Source organism: Coffea arabica, chromosome 10c, assembly GCF_036785885.1.
Source record: "Coffea arabica cultivar ET-39 chromosome 10c, Coffea Arabica ET-39 HiFi, whole genome shotgun sequence".
Classification (NCBI taxonomy): Eukaryota; Viridiplantae; Streptophyta; class Magnoliopsida; order Gentianales; family Rubiaceae; genus Coffea; species Coffea arabica.
The window spans coordinates 643,115-662,272 of record NC_092329.1 but is presented as its reverse complement, the minus strand read 5'-3'; the positions used below and the strand labels follow the sequence as shown (position 1 = coordinate 662,272).

The 19,158-nt window shown below is 35.5% G+C and overlaps 1 protein-coding gene across 1 annotated transcript; it reads right to left on the bottom strand.

Annotated features, from left to right (window-relative positions):
• Positions 1 to 3,493: 3,493 nt before the first annotated feature.
• On the bottom strand, positions 3,494 to 6,494 carry LOC140015692 (wall-associated receptor kinase 2-like). The gene is made up of 3 exons (XM_072068457.1): positions 5,576 to 6,494; positions 5,297 to 5,464; positions 3,494 to 4,977 (listed from the first exon to the last, which is right to left on the bottom strand). Exons 1-3 carry the CDS (start codon positions 6,462 to 6,464, stop codon positions 3,761 to 3,763), a joined length of 2,274 nt encoding a protein of 757 aa, XP_071924558.1. The 5' UTR covers positions 6,465 to 6,494; the 3' UTR covers positions 3,494 to 3,760.
• Between the last annotated feature and the right edge of the window lie 12,664 nt (positions 6,495 to 19,158).

Below are 19,158 nucleotides of genomic sequence, written 5' to 3'. Positions count from 1 at the left end.
AAATTTATGATGCAAAGGGAAAATCAACTACAAGTTAGCGGCTGCAAAGTGTAATTGGTCCTATGAGAAATTGCCAATGGAAAAGTTGGTCTTTTCCTACCTTTAAAGTTCCCGGGATAAATTCACTTTGTCTCCTCAAATTACACACAAAATTCCACTTCAATTCCTGAACTTCAAAATAGAAGATTTAAATCCCTAAACTAAAAATTTTGTCCTACTTAAATAAAATCCATGACATAATCCAAAAAATTGATGGTGTCTTAAGGACGTGGAGACACGCTTCATTAGTATGTATGTGGAATTGTTATAAACCAGAAAAGTAGGGATATAAATGAAAATTTACCCCATTTTCTCCCTTCCTTTTTTTTTATTTTTTAGTTTTCCTATTCTTCTTCTTCCGTCATCTGCCACCACTGATATCTCCAATCCTATTGCCACCATTATCGGGAATTCTCCAAAGGACAGAGTTTGCCTTTTCACAAGAGGAAATAAAGGAATAAATCTTGACTCATCGTAGTAATTTCGTCAGCTTGGAAATATCTGATTATCCAATTTCTGAGGTTCTCTTTTCCTCTATTTCTTCCCTGTGGTTTTAATGCTAATTTTCAATAGAGAAAACCTGAAACTAACAATAACCCAGATGCAAAACAAATCTAGAAAAGCCAAAAAATCCTAATGTCAATTGACCATCTAAATATCAAAATTTGTAATAAACCCAAATTCTTAGATCTAGAAAGCAGTCAAAAAGACAACAGTGCCAGGAAAAACTATTTGCATAGGCAGCAGTAGTGTACAGTGTACTCTTTCCCGACAACAACCACACAACTAAGAAGACCTCTATGAAACTGAAGGCATCTTGGATGATACATGAGGTGCTAAACATTTCACTCTCTACCCATCTAGAGCAAGAGCAAACGAGCTCTTGTTCATCTTTAAGGACCATAAAATAGAAGAAAAAATAGTGGAATACATTAAGTGCTTAGTCAGACACACATCTCTCAAATAACTTCCTTTTTTTCCCCCCTTTTTGTCATCAACTTCTTCATCCCAAGAATCTCTAACAAAATCTGGGGCATTTTCCTGATTAATCAAAGTGGTTGAGTTCCATGCATGATGCTATCGCTGTAGCTTCTGACCTTGACGTCAACGTCTTCGAGGGGTTGCCCTTGCTCCAAGAGAATATTAGACTGCCAAGGGAAGACTTCCAGGTCTATCCCTCAGTCTTGACAGTCGAATGCTACATCCTGTTTGTACGATGATGGCTTTTTTAGATGTATAACGGAAAGCTTGATGAATTATAAGACTATCTACTTTATTTTTAAGTAAAAAGGCAACCTTTTACTAATCAAGTATACACTTGATAATAGCAACATTATTTGACAAAATCCTAATTACAGGAAAGGCCTGTTTTTTTTATATATTTTTTTTGCCCATTCCATAATTTTTGTCTGATTTCCCTTCATAAGTAAACCCTAGATGCTTTGTACTCATTTGACAAAATAAAATAACATTAAAAGGAAAAAAGAAACAAATGCAAGGCAAAAACGTGAAACCCTTTGATATGTTGTTGATTCTCAAGTTTCCAAGTACTTCTATCTTATGCACTGCAGTAGTACTTTTTTTTCTTTAACTTTTGGTTTTTTTTTATTTTCCAAGAACTTACATTAGCCTGGCATGTGAACTCCTAATTCAAGAGCCATATAGAAGAACAATTCCCTATTCTTATCCTGGATGTGAAGCTAGTTCCTCTTGGTATTATTGTGCCAAATTCGTCCCATGACACAAACAAAAACCTCAAGGGATTTCCACGCACGTGATTAGTTACCTAACTATTATACAAAGGTTTCTATTTTTTCATTTTTGTAAGTCCATGTGTCATTGATCAAGATAAGAAAAGAATGGTTATAACTTGGTTGCAGCGTTAACTTCCAGCCAGTTGGAGCCTATCACAAAATGTACGAAAGGTTTCTATTTTCTCATTTTTGTAAGTCCATGTATCATTAATTGATCAAGATAAGAAAAGAATGGTTACAACTTGGTTGCAACGTTAACTTCCAGCCAATAGGAGCCTATCACAAAATTTACGAAACAGAATATGTAGCTATACAATTATAAAAACAAACTAGGGTTAAGTAGGGTATCACTAATGATTCTCTTGAAAAATAGGGTTGGTTAAAAAATATTCCTCTTAAGGCCTAACTAGTTTTGCACTTTATCCCTTAATGTTATTTTTTTTTTCACTTTACCTCCTAAATTGTTAGTCAATTCCTATATTGCATAATGGAAATATCAAAAAGATATTGATACTCCTAAGGGTTAATTACAATAAATCCCTTTAAGATATGGCCATTTTTGCACATTACCTTCTAATATCATTTTTCTCTTAATTTGTCTATTTGTCTCTAAAACGATTAGTTAATCTAAAAGTATATTTGATCCTTGGATAGTAGCTGTGTGTAAATGATTTAAACTATAAAGCGTATCTTTATTGAAAGATGCAAAGTGAAAAAATGATACCCTATATTAAGAAATTATAGAAATTTTCTACTCCCTACATATGTCTAAATTATAATGACTTTTCATGTTAGTGACGCCATAAAACAAATTTACGATTCTGAGATTTACAAAAAAAATGTTTGATGGAGTTGTTGACACAACTGCAATTTTTTTTGAGTAATGTTATTTGCACTTCCATTATCTCATTTTTATTTTGATGAGATCATATTATCCCTTTCCTAAATTCTTCTTCCTACCTGTGAGTTAACTTTACTAGATTTTTTCTTACATTTTAAAACCATAAATCGCCGCCTACATCCCGCCTACATCTTAAAACCGTAGCACAAGTTTTGCTACGGTGCTCCTGAGAATATGATATTATGAAACGTCTCAATTCATTGCCACAAATCGCCACCTTCCCTACATCCGCTGCCCATCTTCCTCGTACCAGTAGTTCTATTTTTTGTCCCCTGCCCGTCCTTTGCCTCCCGTAACTAGCCCCAGCACCTAACCCCTTATTTTTCTTCTACTTCAAAAGTTCGCAATTTCCTCATCTTTTCCCTCCAGACGTCCTTCACTGGGTTGGGCACTACCTCTTGCAATTGGGTTTTTTTTTTTTGTTCTCAATTTCCACTACTCATTCAATATAAATCAGTTTTAATTTAGTTAAGAGCTTTCTGGATATTTTTAAGAGCTTTCAATAAATAAACTTCAAGGAGAAAGCTGTCATATCAGTACAGCGGGAATGGAGGTTTAGGCTAATAGTGAGAAGGTGCAGCATCCAACAGGTTGCTGGTGCTTTTTATTCTCCTTATCTCAATAGTACCACTTTTTATTTGTTTAATCAGTCATGTAAAAATAATTATCATTATCTGCTGAAGTGGTGCCCTCAAGTTGAGGTCTCTGTAGTTAGGTTCAGTTGATTAATTCTTATAACTTCCAGTGTAAACTCATATGGTTTTGATTTAATCGTGATTTTTACACCAACTCAGCCGTATGAGTGACAAAATTTATGCTTAGACCAAATTTATACCATTTTACACTAAATATTGTAAGAGTTACATTACCCAGCAGAACTGAACTACAATTCAACTTGAGAGGCCTTGGATCAAATAATCTACTCGCACACAATCAAAATTAATTGCAAGAAAACTGCTGAAAATTCAACTCCATTTGACATTTCTAGGAGGAACTCGTAATAATAAATGAAGAAGTGCACCAGAACTCGAAAGTCGAAACTTGCAGCTCCAGAACACCCTATCATTCATCTCCCACCAGCAATTGGTACCATCATATGCTCCATTATGCTATGACTCTCAGTATGTATGCAGCTAGAATCACCACTGTCGATATATGCTTTTGTTGATTGCATACCAAGCAAGGAGGCCTCAGTGTCGGTGAAATCAATCTTAGAAACTTGAATTGGAGATTGCTTTGCTCTTATTTCCAATACCTCAAGTTCTCTTGCTATATTCTTCATAGATGGTCTATCATCACCTTTTATACTCAAGCAAGATTTCGCAATCATTGCAACTTCTTTCAAAAGCTCAATACTTACATCGAACATAATGTTGCGATCAAGAACCTGGACCAAGTGACCACTTTTCAGTGAAGAAATGAAGTAATTCGCAAGAAACTTCTCTTCCTCCACTCTATCCAATGATAATGCCTTCTCACTTGTCAGTAGCTCTATAAGAACTACCCCAAAGCTGTAAACATCACTTTTCTCTGTCAACAATCCTGTTAGCATGTACTCGGGGTCCAAGTAGCCAAATGTTCCTTGCACCATTGTAGATACTTGATTTTCATCTAAAGGAGCCAATTTTGATATTCCAAAGTCTGTGACTTTTGCAGTGTAGTTTTGATCTAGAAGTATGTTTGCCGATTTGATATCTCTATGGATAATCGGTGGTGAAGCTACTGAGTGCAAATATGAGAGAACTCCAGCAATTTCTGATGCTATTCTTAATCGGATATTCCAAGAAAGATGCTGTGATTTTGTTGTGCTGCTTAAATGCTCGGAGAGAGTACCATTGTCGATGAACTCATAAACAAGTAATGGCACTTCCGTCTCTAAGCAACATCCTAGAAGTTTAACGACATTTCTACTATTAACTTGGGAAAGCATAATCACCTCATTAATAAATTGATCAACTTGATTTTCGTTAACTTCTCTGGACCTCTTAATGGCAACAGTACAAGAATTATGGTCTACTAAGATTCCTTTGAAAACTGTGCCGTATCCTCCACGACCAATAATTCGAGTTTCCTCGAAATTATTGGTTGCCTTTCGTAGTTCTTCAAGAGTGAAAATTCTAGCAACATTTGTGTTTCTTCCTTCTTGAGCCAGTCGTTGCTGTAGCATTAATCCACCATTTTTCCGGAAAAACTCCTCCTTCAATCTGTTTTCCCTTCTTTTCCTCAATTCCAAACACAAATAAAAGCAGCAGAAAAGTAGAATTGCTGTGCCTATGCCAACACCTGTTGACAAATTTGACTGAAAAATTAGCAAATGATGAGATCTATCGGATGCTTTGCAGCTAAAGACTCTAATTTTGCAAGTGATTATCAAGTTTCATGTTCTTTCACTACCTGGTAAAGAAAAGAATTAGGTTTCTTTCTCTCTTATACTATGATTAGTTGCCATCTTAAACCAAATGGAACGGGTTTCAAGAAATCTTCATTTTGTTTTAATACTCTCATGATACAGCACATATTTATCACACCACTTAAGAGATGGTTCAATCCATAGTGATAAATTCTCCTTTGCTTCTCCAATCATTTCAAAGTGTAGACTAACCTGAAACAATCATAGACCAATTTATTTGGTCAGGACTGCAGCCATCTCCACCTCTCCCATCACCATGATACCCTTTGAGACAAGGACATGTGTAGTTGCCCAATGTGTTGTGACAAACACTATTCTTCGTACAATTGTGTAGAGTTGGATCTTGGCATTCATTAATATCTGTCGAATTCAATAAAAAATAGAAAGCAGAAGCATAATTTGAAATGTGAATTGAAACACACATATACATACTGGTTAATTAGACGAGTTTAACAAAATTTTCGCACATACCTTGGCAACCATCAGGGAGATATGGGTTGCCTTCGTATCCTTGATCGCAAGAACAACGGTATCCCAACCCCTTAAAAGGTTCGTAACAGTGACTGTTTTTACCAGAGCATGCATAAGAGGTCGTGTTTCTTTGGGCAACTTCACATGACCCCTCCTCAATGGTCCAATCCACCACGACGGGAAGACTTAAATCATTGCTTAAGTTGGTGAGGTTACTTGCAGAAAAATTGAAAGCCTTCTCTTCGACCACAAAAGCGTAGCTGCAAGGATTGAAATCCCACACCTTGGTGTGGTTATTAAGACTGGTCAAGCTCACATTAATATTCCATGCCCCTGGTGGGATATCAGTCTGGCAGCAACCGATGCCAGAACAAGAGCCATCAATTACATCTTCCTTATAATCACAGGAAGGGATACATCCAGTTGCGTAGCTCCGGTTTTGACCAAAGCCTTTAACTAAGGCCAAGGCATCACAGCCAACGACAATGAATTTATTAGCTGTACTACTGAAGGTAAAGCGTTTAGATAATCTCGTCCATGGTGAAATGTTGTCCAATAAACTTCCGTTTTTATCATAGCAATCAGATGCTATATCCTGCATAAGGTGTACCTGACCTTCCAGAGATATTTCTGTGACATCGACTGCGTTCTGCAGAACTGTTTGAGGGACAGAGGTTGAAGAGTTGGTGCAGTTGATAAAAAAATATTTGTTAAGGTAACAATCTTCCGTAATACCGAATGGAAATGGAATGCTTACATTTCCACAATGATCTTTGCAGCCGGGCATCGCTATAGGAAATGTTGGGGGTGTCAAAGTTGAAGCGGAAGAAAGCATTAAGGCAATTACCAAATGCAAGAGCATCGGTAAAATGAACCGATTGAAGCCCATTGGAATTGTTTTTCAAAGAGAGTTGCAAGTTTCCTTATACGGAAGAGAGTTGCAATTGTTAATTGTGCACTTCTAAGGACTTTATACTTACGATAGGGAAGACTTGGTTAGTAAACCCAAAGAAGGCCTACGCATTTTAAGATTGAAGCTTCTTCTGTAGACCCCAAATAGGGACGTTTTATAGGCATTCCAAGTAAAGGGAAGACTTAGCCAGTAAACGCACAAAAGGCCTACGCATTTTACCATTGAAACTTCTTCTGTAGACCCCAAATAGGACGGTTAACTTCAAATGAATGCAGTCAAGATATAAAGGAGCATTTGTTCACACTAGTCTCTGACGACCATGGGGTCCACGTCTTTACGGGGTTGCTTATGCTAACGACATAAAGACTCTGTAAGGGAAGACTTTCAAGTCCACCCTACTGTTTCCATTTATTTACGTGAAAAACAATAAGGGAACCGATAAATTTTTTCCACTTGATATGAGAAAAAAAATCATAAATGTGTTTTTGGATGTAATGTATGTCATGAAAGTAATTACGATGTGTGCTTCGGCCGATGAGGTTTTAGTCTGCTTAGAGTGTATTTGATAAAATTGAAATTTGAAATCTGAAGGCGAAATTCATTAAATTATTAAATTGTTAAATACCATATTTGATGCATTTGAGTGTATATCATATTAACTGATATGTGGTTAGTTTATTAATTATTTTTTAGAGTAAATTTTGTCTAGAATAGTTGGTGCCACTCAATTAATTCAAAAGTTCTAATTTTTGTTATCAAATGCGTTTGAATATATTAAAATTTGAACTTATTTAATTTAAATGTTGAATCTAGTTATCAAACGGAGGCCTAGGATTGAGATTCCAAGATTTAGAGGGCTTGGGTTGAAATCTCTCCTCTCTTCCCCCGCTTTTTAAATTTCATTCCTCTTCTACTATAAAAAAATTTAAAAAAAAATAAAAAATATATATGCTTAGAATGGGAGGATTAAAGAGGAGTTAGGATTGACTGAAAATCTCGACTCAAAGATAACAATCTTGTGTCATGCCAAATGGGTATGGGATCTTTACTTTTCCAGAGGTATCAATGCAGCCATCCTTGGCTACAGGAGGGTATGTTGCTGCTGGTGTGATAGCTGGCTTCAAGGACACCGTCAACACGAAAAGTATCATTTGAACAAGCTTCATCACTGGGGAAACTTTGGACTGTGATGACTATTTAATTTTGGGATGATGAGTTTTTTTTGGTGTTCTTGGAGGAGGCCATATTTCAATATATAGATCCTTCCCTGAGCAAAGCCACCCCAACATTAGAAAGTCACTCATCCTCAAATTGACTTGGCAAGTTCACTTGACTTATTCTGATACCGTGTGGTATGGGTTCCTGACCGTTACTAATTGCATTTCAGCGCTATTTCCTTTTTTAACACTACGCCATCTTCTGTGTGTGGACTCTTTACTTTTTTTTCATCATTTGTGCTACAATTGCAACATCAATTCATATGAGCACGAAACTCCAGTCATCGTGGTCGAGGGAACGGAATTTTATCAACTTTTCTGTGTTGAAAATTGTGGAATCAAGAAGAGATCAGATGATTGACTTTTCCCTCTATCACCTCTCTAGATAATAGAAAAATCGCCAGTAGAAAACTTGGTTTTTTTGTCCCATTAGTTTCCCAGCATGTACTCTACTACCACCACTACCAAACAAATGAACGAAGAATTGCAATTATAGTAGATGAACAAAATAACCTTAAGATTAACCACAAATTTCTTTATTTTATTTCCATTTTTGTGGTTAATTAATTAGTCATGTGTCATCACATAAGTTAATATTCTTATTGTCTAAAGTCAGGTGCTTTTTTATTCTCTTTTTTTAATTCAATCTAGTGAACATGTGACTGCAAATAACATTATTTCGTTAGTAATTAGGGAAAATCCGTCAATTACACTAAATTTGCTTCAATTGGAAATATTGGGAACCATATTTATTTTTGCTGAAAGTTAGGAACCAAAATTACACTGGTGCCAAACATTGGAGAGGACTAAATTCACACAAGTGCGAAACACTAGGGACTAAAACTTTATTTTTTTTCCTTTTCCTATCAGTATGAAATAACCCTAAGTTGGTTCACCACATCTTAATTAGTTGATGCAATCGTGAATAAACTAGTGTTCTTGGACATTCTAGTCTCATAAAGACTGCTAACCTTGTGCATAAATGTAGCCTGCACATGCATTAGCTGAGGGCATGTGAAGCACTCTAAATACTTAGGATGGTTGACATGCAATTGAACACAGTTTTCAAGATTTCAATTGGATTTTAGTTATCTCTATGGGCATTATTGAGAATAATTAGATAGACTGTTGAAAGAATGAAAGGAAGAGATAGAAGCAAGAAGCAAGAAGCAAGAAGCAAAAAGCAAGAATAATAGGGAATGAAGAAAGGAAGAAGAAGATGAAAGAAAGAAACAGAGATGGAAGAATATTCAATGCAAAAGGATTGGGGCTTTCATTCACTCCGTTGCTGATTACAACTTCCTCATACAATGGCTATTTATAGGCTAGTATACTCTCTTCCATTAGTAGGATCTAACTGTTGGGATATCAAGTGTGAATCAATATCCCACATCGGAAAGAGATGAGTAAAATGAGGAACATATAAGTGGGAATGATCCATAGGCCCAATGCCTTAAGGTTTTGGGTTGGATGTGGTGTCAAACCCATGGTTGTGGTTCCCATTCTAGCTCATGGTTAAATTCTCCCCTAGTTTGGCTCTCGCAGAGCCCAACAAGTGGTATCAGAGCCGATGGTTATAAGAGCAGGGAAAAAAAAAGAATCATGCAGACCTGCAGTAAGGCAAGGGCATGTGGGCTCTTGAGCAAGAATCGTACACTCCAAATTGAAGTGGGTTTGATGGAGTGGATGGGCTAGGGAGAAAGATCCGATGTGGAAGAGATTCACAATTGAGGGGGAGATTGTTGGGATATCAAGTGTGAATCAATATCCCACATCGGAAAGAGATGAGTAAAATGAGAAACATATAAGTGGGAATGATCCATAGGCCCAATGCCTTAAGATTTTGGGTTGGATGTGGTGTCAAGTCCATGGTTGTGGTTCCCATTCTAGCTCATGGTTAAATTCTCCCCTAGTTTGGCTCTCGCAGAGCCTAACACTAACTAACTGCTATAACAAGAAACCTAACCAATTGATACAACTGAAATTGAACTATTGGCTAATACATGATTGCTACTGTATCCTCTGATGAAAATTGATTCTTTTTGCTAACACAAGAAATGAAGAACTGTTTGTTGGTCTATGATTTCGAGCATGATTTGCGTATGGTGTTTACTGTAGAAGTTGTCACAGTAGCCTCGGACGTCTTCAAGGGGTTGCTCATGCTACAAGTCTATGACATAATGAAGCTGTCAAGGAAAGACTTCCAAGTCCGTCCTAGTCTTCCCATTTATTCATGTTTTTAAAAAAAAAAAATTCACTTGATATGCATAATTTTATTAATCGTACTTCATGCATAATTTTCACTTGATATGCGTAAAAATTCACAAATGTGTTTTTGGATACAACATATGTCATGAAAGTCATTAAGATATATGTTTGTAATGCACATCTTCTAATATTTAATCTGTGGAATCCAATATTTCAGTAATTGTGTGTTAGTGTATTTCTCTCTAAAATTCATTCTCTCTTTCTTCTCTTTAAGGCTCCTCTAACGAAAATGGCCTTCAGATCTAATCTTTCTCCATAGGAGGGAACCGTTTTTTATACCTTTTATTTGCTTTTTTAAAATAAATTCCCTCTAGCGAGGAATTTTCTTTGCTAGCATTTCTTGGTAAGTATTTCTTCTCTCCTAATTTTTTCTAGTGAAAATTTTATTCTATCCTAGGATTTCCCTTGTAAGAAATTTTTTCCTTTTTTTCTCTTTTTCTATGAGATTTGAGATTTCATATGGTTTGCTAGATTTGAAAATTTTAACATCTACCATGTTAGCTGAATTTCTCCTTGGGCTTCAATCATTTTTTAGCAAATGTCATTTTTAAAAACATGCACAAATCTTTTGAGTTATAGTGATTCACCTGGATGCAGGGAAGATGTTTTCGAGATTTAATGTTTTTCATATTCATTAATATCTATTTGCTCAATAGATAGATTGAGATTTCATATTATTTACTAGTTTTGGAATTTCTCACATCTCCTATGACAACTAAATTTCTCTTTGAGTTTTAAGCATTTTTATCAGATGATTGTTAGAAAATATGCACAAATCTATTGGACTGCAATGATTTATTGTTTTGGAGCTTCTACGTATGTTATATTTATATATATATATATATGTATATATATATATATATATGTATATATATAAATTAAAAAAGACAAAAGATGCTAAGGACTAATGGCATTTGCCATTCTGTCATTGGCAATCCATGCTATATCCTAAGTTACCAAGCATTTTAGGTATATGACAAAAATCTTCTTGAATTACCAAACTATCTTTAGAAAGAAAAAGAAAATACAAAATTAATGATATACTTCATTCGAACTCAATCATTTCATGAAATCCTAATTACCAGTAAGGCCATATTACTTTTTTTCGATTCCACAGTATTCATCTTTTCAGTCATAACCAAACCCTAGATCCTGAGCACTTCTATGGCAAAGAAAAAATGAAGGAAGACAAGTGCACAATTTGATAGGTTGACTAAAGATCAGAAGTGTTCAAAATATTCACCAAAACAAAATGCATATGACATTGTCTCTACGTTCATTATTCTACTTAGAATTTCAAGCAACAAATTTCCCAATAGTAGTTTAATTTTTTTGAACGACAACTTCATCATTTTGTTGCGTATAGTATCGATAGAAAAAGAGTGGGATTAGCAATAATGGAAATCAGCCAAAAGCTTTGAGATGATAGCTTCTTAATTCTCTTCTAGTACATAAATATTATGATATGATTTTATTGTTTGCTCAATAAATCAATAGGATTTATATCAGGGAAATTAACTTTTATTAGTAGTGATAAAAGTCAAAAAATATGAATTTTTCATGCAATAATTGAAAATGTCAACACAAAATTCCATCTACAGCTGTCAACTCCATTAAGAACTATTACATGCTATGTACATGATAATTTTCTGGAACGATTATAGTGAAGATACAACATAGAATTGTATGTGCTTGTCAACTACAGCTGCTGGAGAGTTTTTGTGTGTGACTCTGACCAATAGCAAGCAAAGAGGATGAAGAATACTTGTCTACATCTTCTATGAGTACTTCACCCACAGAAACATAGAGTCACTAAAAACATAAACCATTGAACCTATAAAAAAAGCCGGCACAAATGAGAAAATAGAAGTACATTAGAGATTTTAGCCAATGGAACACTTTCAAAAGTCTATTTACATTTTATTGTATATCTTATCAAATATCTTCCTTTCAATGGATGATTAACTTCCACAAATATAGAGTAGCCTCTTACTTGAAAGGTTCTATTTAACGAGTGCTAAATGGGCACTCGTTAAAATATATTTCAGGTGTTAGATTTTCAAAAAAATTAAGATTAATTAGAGAAAGTGTATAAATACAAGGAAAGGTGGTAATTGTTAGAGTGCATCTATACATGGTAAATTAGGTGAAATGTAGGTGGGTTGATGAGTGTCAATTGAGCACCCTTAAGAAAAACTCTACTTGAAAAAGTTAAACAAAAAAGGAAAAAATCATATAAGGCCATTTCTCAATGCACAAGAGAATAAGACTTTATCTCGAAAACATTGTTAGGGCCTGCAAAAAATTGTAACTGCAAATTCAAACACAACTAGACTGTGAATTAAAAATAAAAAAATAGGACAACATGATTAGAAGCAAATCTAAAAGCTCTTGATAAACGCACAGTCAATGATGCAGAGAATGATGAAAAGACAAGCGATGACCATTGTTAGATTGTATTAGGATGGAGAAAAATCTAGCTAAAATCAAGGGATTGGGTGAGAAGGAAGGCTGTAAATATGGGGCCAAATTATCCGTTTGACCTTTGAACTTTTAGTTTAAGTAAAATTAAGCCCTCAAACTATTTGTAGTAGTCAATTTTCTGCCCTTGAGCTTATAAAATTGGGAATTGGGAACCCGTAGCCCTTTTGGATAGTTTATCCAGTTTTGCAACTCGAAATCAAATCACGCGAATTTCAGTATCATCCCAGTACATTTACCTCCATTTTCAGCATCCCAGCATAGACTCCACCTCTTTTTTTCTCTATAAGTATCATTATTACAGTGACTAACCATCTCACCACAAGTACGCTTACAAAAAACTTATTCAACCATTTCTGTCACTATAGATGCTCCTCTATTTCTCTTAATTTTGCTTTCAACTTAACAGCTTTTGCCTCAGATCTTGATGCTACAATTTCAAATTTCTCTTTTTGCTTTTCTATTGCATTAATCCTCCTTAGAAGGCCCCGTATCAACTCAATAGAATGACAGCACATCTCCTTGTCAATTCAATCCCAATACCCACAGCTACCAACTTCTTGTGAGCAAACGGCATACCTTCTCTCTAGGTTTCTATCAATCCACGAAATAATCATCTTTGTAACTTTACCACAAGGACAAATAGGAAGCGGAGGGCTGCGATATTTGGACATTTTTGCTTGTTTTGTGGCACAATTCTCTGCCTTCCCTCTGCAACTCATTTGTTGAGATCTATTAGCGATTCGGGTTAGGAAAAGGGAAAAAGATGAAATTGTTCACTTTTTGCTTGTTTCTATGCAGACAACAGACCTTTCTTTAAAGCATATTGTCATTCGTGCGATTTGACTTTTCGATTGCAAAACGAGATAAACTAGCCAAAAGGGCCACATGTTCCCAATTTTACAAGTTCGAGGGCTAAAAGTTGACTGCAAATAGTTAGAGGGTTTAATTTTACTGAAACTAAAAGTTCAAGGGCCAAATGGATAATTTACCCATAAATATGGAGAAAATTCTTGAGACCGCTTCTCAAGAATTTTAAGATTTAGTGGGCTGCTGAGTTACTTAGATAATTAAATTAAAGTATTGCGGAAACAAAATTCGTTCAAGGCTAAAAAACAGATCAAGGCTGTCTTTCCAGGTATCCCAAAACAATTTTTCTGCATTAAGGTCTGATAAATAAATTTAAAAATGTGTATACTTATTTGAGCAGTACATTATGCTACAAAAGGCTAAAATGATGGTCTCAAATTGCTGGCATTAAAAAAACTATATAGTCGTAACAATAGGAAATAATTCACTTCACTAAAGGACATTAAAAACTTATTAACAACTACTAAATGATTAGTTACCATAAACTTCCTGAAAACCAAGTTTTTAAGATAAATAGGAAACTTCACAAGCAAATTTAAGGGAAAGAAAGTAAATTGGCACAATGACAACAGTTAATAACTCTTTCCATCGTGAACACACTCTACCAACACATAAAGATTCAAATGGCCGTTTTAGACAAACCTCTGCATCAGACTCTTGTACAACGAGTTTAACCAAATTAACAGAATTGTTCCAAGCGACAAAATTAACCCTTAGTGGTTCAAATGAAATTGATAAACATCAACCTAGCTTTGAAATTTGAAGATGGGAGGACAGACCTAACGAAAGAAAAAGAAAAGCCAGCCGTTGAACATTCGTTAGGACCTATTTGGAATTGCTGTACTTTTGCTAAAAAAGTGTTTTTCGAGGATAAAAATACTATTTAAAAGTCGATCTTTTGGTCATTAAAGCATATTTAGCATAAATTCAAAATTGGCGCTTTTAGGGCAACTTTTACATTGCAAAAAATAAAAACTAACTTTAGCTATTTTATTATAAATTTTGAACTACAATTATCAAATTGAAAAAGTACTTATGTAAGTATGCACCTAAATGATATGATTAAACACTTAATAAATAGTTTGACCAAAAGCTCTACCAATTGAAAGGCTTTTAGACAAGTTACTGCAATCCCAAATGAGATCTTAATAAAAAAATTACTAAAAGCGCAACCAGTCTTTAAAGCTAAAAGATAAGAAGGGTGAACATGTTCAGAATGCAATATGTATATTCACATACAACCCAATCCCAAATAATTTGCTTTCAACGAGGTAGTTAAAAGCACAAGCAGTAGGTGAAACCAAACTACCTTTTTTATATAGTATAAGGATATCTCTCATGCTGTATCTCCATCCCAATTTGGTTGACTTGATTAGTTGAGATATCTTCCAATACTTAACTCCAAAAAAGACGATAACAAAGTACAGTCTAGTTAATAAGACACTTCACCTGTAATCGAATAATTAAGAAAGTAAGTGGAGAACTATTATTAATTCTCTAAAAATTAAAAAAAAATTAAAAACTCCAAAAAGACAAAAAGTAAAAGCTTTGTACCCTGTCCTGGTTTTCCTTGCGGCATCTCTGACTCATTCAGTCAATTGTAATTGCTTGCTCTTCCCTGCCACATAAAAACGGTTAATTGCAATATACACCATTGAACTACTATAATGTTTCGGTCTGCTCCTCTCATTAAATCTGTCAATTGCAGCAAGTTAGCATATTAAAATATCAATCAATAGCACGTACATTTTTTTTCTCTTTTGGACAAACGTCAATTTTGTATTTTAAAGAACCAACTTGAAAATACAAGAGTTAGTTACAAAACAGAGCAACTGCTCTTCTGTCATTTTGTGCTGCTTCTCTAAGCGCCACAGGGAAATCAGATTCCCATTGAACATCTTCAGTGAGCCTAACTGCAAATTTTGCATTTCCATGACTACAATCATTTCCAACTCTACGGGTAAAGGAAAACCGCAGAGTCGAAACAACATCCTCAGCTTTGCTATATCTTCCACGATAGTGCCTATGATGCTATTATTCAGCCCTTTACCTTGTAATCTGTCAATGATATATTTGCAATCAGATTCAATATCAATTTTGCTCCATCTTTCTTCCTTAGCCAGAGTCATAGAACCTGATTGAATCCACTTAAAATCTGTTAATTTATTGCTATCTTTTTGAATATAAAGACTGGACAGGAACTGCCTTTGTAGTAGGAACCTCCGGCTCTAATGCTCTTTTGTGTCATGGCAGCGCTTGTCAGTCAAGGACCAAGTGCTTTTTTTCCCCTTTTTTGAAAAAAAGCAGGAAAATGACAAATCAGGCTTTACGTGAATTCGAGCATTAAAATTTTGAATTGTTTGGTCTATGAGGTCACCAAAGTCCATCAAACATGTTGAAAAATGTTGCAAGTCAGTAGCTTTCACGAAATTACCAGCCTCCTGTACAAAATCTATAGGCATAGCTATTCATAATTAGTTCCCCACGAAGAAAGAGGACAACAGGAAACTGTAAAAGACAAAAGATAAATAAATAAAAATCAACTTAAGTTTCCTGTGGACGATAAATATCTTGATACTGGCAAGAAATTCTCATCTGCCATCATTTATCGGCAAAAGAACATGTTTTTTTGGGCTAACAATGATTGTAACATCACTAAGAAGGGATTCCATCTCCTCTAAATCTATTGCAGGATGTTGAGCCTGTTGGGGAAATCGGGTAATTTTCCACTCAAAAATACAACTAGTGATTAAATCCATTCAGTAATTCCCAAAAAAGATCGTCGAAACAATCTCCTTAGACAGAATTACCATTCCAAGTAAATTCCCAGGGAAGGCTGGAGAGGTCACAAGTGGTCCCACTTAAAATCCAGTCTCCTAGACAGAATTTACGTACACGGTGTATTATCACAACTAGATCCGTGTATACATAAATATTACGTACACACGAATAAGAAAATATACCCAAATGAATCGTATAAAACACTACAAATATACCCGACAAATATAGACAAATATATTGAATACTATACTTTAATAGAAAAGAAACTACTAAATAAGTGCGGAATAAATAAAAGAGATAAGAAAAGAACGCACCCGAAAAATTGATAACGGAGTTCGGCAAATTTTGCCTAATCTCCGAGCACCACTCAAGCGACCCGCTTTTATAAATTTAGGAGAAGAAAGAATTACAAAATCCTTTTTGGTGTAATTCTTTTGTTGGTGGTTGGTGTAATTGAATTGATTTGCTTGAGAGTTATAAATAACTCTCAAGCCCTTACCCAAGTTGAGATAACTCTCAAGCCCTTACCCAAGCTCTCAACTCTACCGATGTGGGATAGAAATTGAGGGATAGAAATTGATGCCACAAATTCAACAATTGTGACTTGAAAAAGTCTACAATTTAGGTTTTGAATTCAACAAATCTCCACCTTGGCATAATTTCTAGTCCCACCCAAAAAATACAAATCTTCTCACAAACAAAAATAACAAATGGTCCTTGCGGTATCTTCAAATTTGCGCCCTCAGGCACCAACTCAAATGTGCAGGATATTGACCAAATCTAAACAATGTTCAAACTTGGACCTTGTAACCACCTTGGTCACCATATCTGCAGGATTCTCCGTAGTCCGAATCTTCTGGAGAAAAATCTCCTCTTCTTCAAGAATTTCCCGCACAAAGTGATAGGGAACATCAATATACTTCGTTCTTGCCTGCAAAATCTGGTTCTTTGCTAAGTGAATAGCACTCTGACTGTCACAAAACACGTTAATGTGTTTTTGACCAACTCCCAAGTCTTCAAGCAATCCTTGAAACCAAATTGCCTCCTTCACAGTTTCTGTATTCGCCATATACTCTGTCTCCGTTGTAGACAAAGCCACCGTTGACTGCAAAGTAGACTTCCAACTAACTGGCGCCTTAGCAAACGTGAACAAGTAGCCAGTTGTAGAATGTCGCTTATCCAAATCACCTGCATAGTCAGAATCACAATAACCAACTACACATTGACTAAGAGATTTATCCTGTTCAAATAGTAATCCAACATCTACAGTATTTTGGATATACCGTAGAATCTATTTCACAGCTTGCCAATGACCATTGCCAGGATCATGCATAAACCTGCTTATCATACCAACTGCCTGTGAAATGTCGGGTGTCGTACACACTATTGCATACATCAAACTACCAACTGCATTAGCATACAGGACTTTCGCCATGTACGCTCGCTCTTCATCCGTTTTTGGAGATAATAGGCTGTTAAGTTTCAAATGAGGAGCAAGCGGAATACTTACAGGTTTTGAATTTTCATTCATACCAAAACGTTGTAGTACTTTGTTCAAATACTGCTTTTGTGTCAGACAAAACTTGCCTCTCGTTCTATCCCTGCTTATCTCCATGCCGAAAATCTTCTTGGTTTCTCCCAAATCCTTCATCTCGAACTCTTTACTCAACTAAGCCTTTATTTTGTCAATTTCAACTTGGCTCTTTGACGCTATCAGCATATCATCAACGTATAAGAGTAAGTAGATGTAGGACTCATCTCGTAACTTGCACAAATACACACAGTGATCGTATTTGCTTCTTGTGTACTTCTGGCCCATCATGAACTGATCAAATCGTTTGTACCATTGTCTCGGTGATTGTTTCAATCTGTATAACGATTTGCTCAGCTTACAAACCTAATTTTCTTTACCAGCAACTTTAAATCCATCTAATTGAGACGTATAGATTTCCTCCTTCAAGTCACCGTGAAGGAACGCGGTCTTTACATCAAGTTAAACTAACTCCAAATTTAACTGCCCTACCAAGGCCAACAAAATTCTAATAGAGAAATGTTTAACAATTGGAGAAAATACCTCATTATAATCAACTCCCTCCTTCTGAGCGTAGCCTTTAGCCACCAATCTTGCCTTGTAGCGAACATTAATCTTGTCAGAAAATTATTCTTTCTTTGCAAATATCTATTTGCATCCAATTGCCTTCTTGTCCTTCGGTAGTTGTGTCAACTTCCACGTCTTGTTCTTTTGAAGAGATTGCATCTCTTCTTCCATAGCATCTTTCCATCTATCATTTTCTGTACTTCGAACTGCTTCAGAAAATGTGGATGGAACATCATCAATAACTGGAAGTGCATAGGCCACCATGTCAACAAAACGAGCAGGTTTAAGTTCACCTGTGAAATAGAGAATTTTCATGTGATGGTGTGTGAGTGTCACGTTAGAACCAGCAGGATTCGTGCATTGCACTTTCTCCAAAAGGGCTTGAAAATATATCATATGTATGGGTCCCACAATCATATCACTACTCTATCCTACCATCAATGGAGCAACACGTCAGGCTGCATAGCTAATTCAACCGGGGCATTCTTGGAACATAACCCATTACCTTTTGAAATCGGAGCACTGTTGAAAAAATGTGGGATTCCCAAAGCACGACAGATTCATTGGGACAGAGGGAGTACTAGTTTTGGAATTTCTCCCATCTCCTATGAAAGCTAAATTTCTCTTTGAGTTTTAAGCATTTTTATCAGATGATTGTTAGAAAATATGCACAAATCTATTGGACTGCAATGATTTATCCAGATGGAGGATGTTTTGGAGCTTCTACTTTAAAAAGGATGCTAAGGACTAATGGCATTTGCCATTTTGTTACCAAGCTTTTTAGGTATATGACAAAAACCTTCTTGAATTACCAAACTATCTTTAGAAAGAAAAAAAAATACAAAATTAATGATATACTTCATTGGAACTCAATCATTTCATGAAATCCTAATCACCACTTTTTTTCGATTCCACAGTATTCATCTTTTCAGTCATAACCAAACCCTAGATCCTG

Coding starts and splice junctions, on each gene's coding strand:
- LOC140015692 (XM_072068457.1), bottom strand. CDS start 6,464: ATGGGCTTCAATCGGTTCATTTTACCGATGCTCTTGCATTTGGTAATT. Junction 5,465..5,575: donor TCTCCCTGATGGTTGCCAAG/GTATGTGCGAAA, acceptor TGAATTCGACAG/ATATTAATGAATGCCAAGAT. Junction 4,978..5,296: donor TTGGTCTATGATTGTTTCAG/GTTAGTCTACAC, acceptor ATTTGTCAACAG/GTGTTGGCATAGGCACAGCA.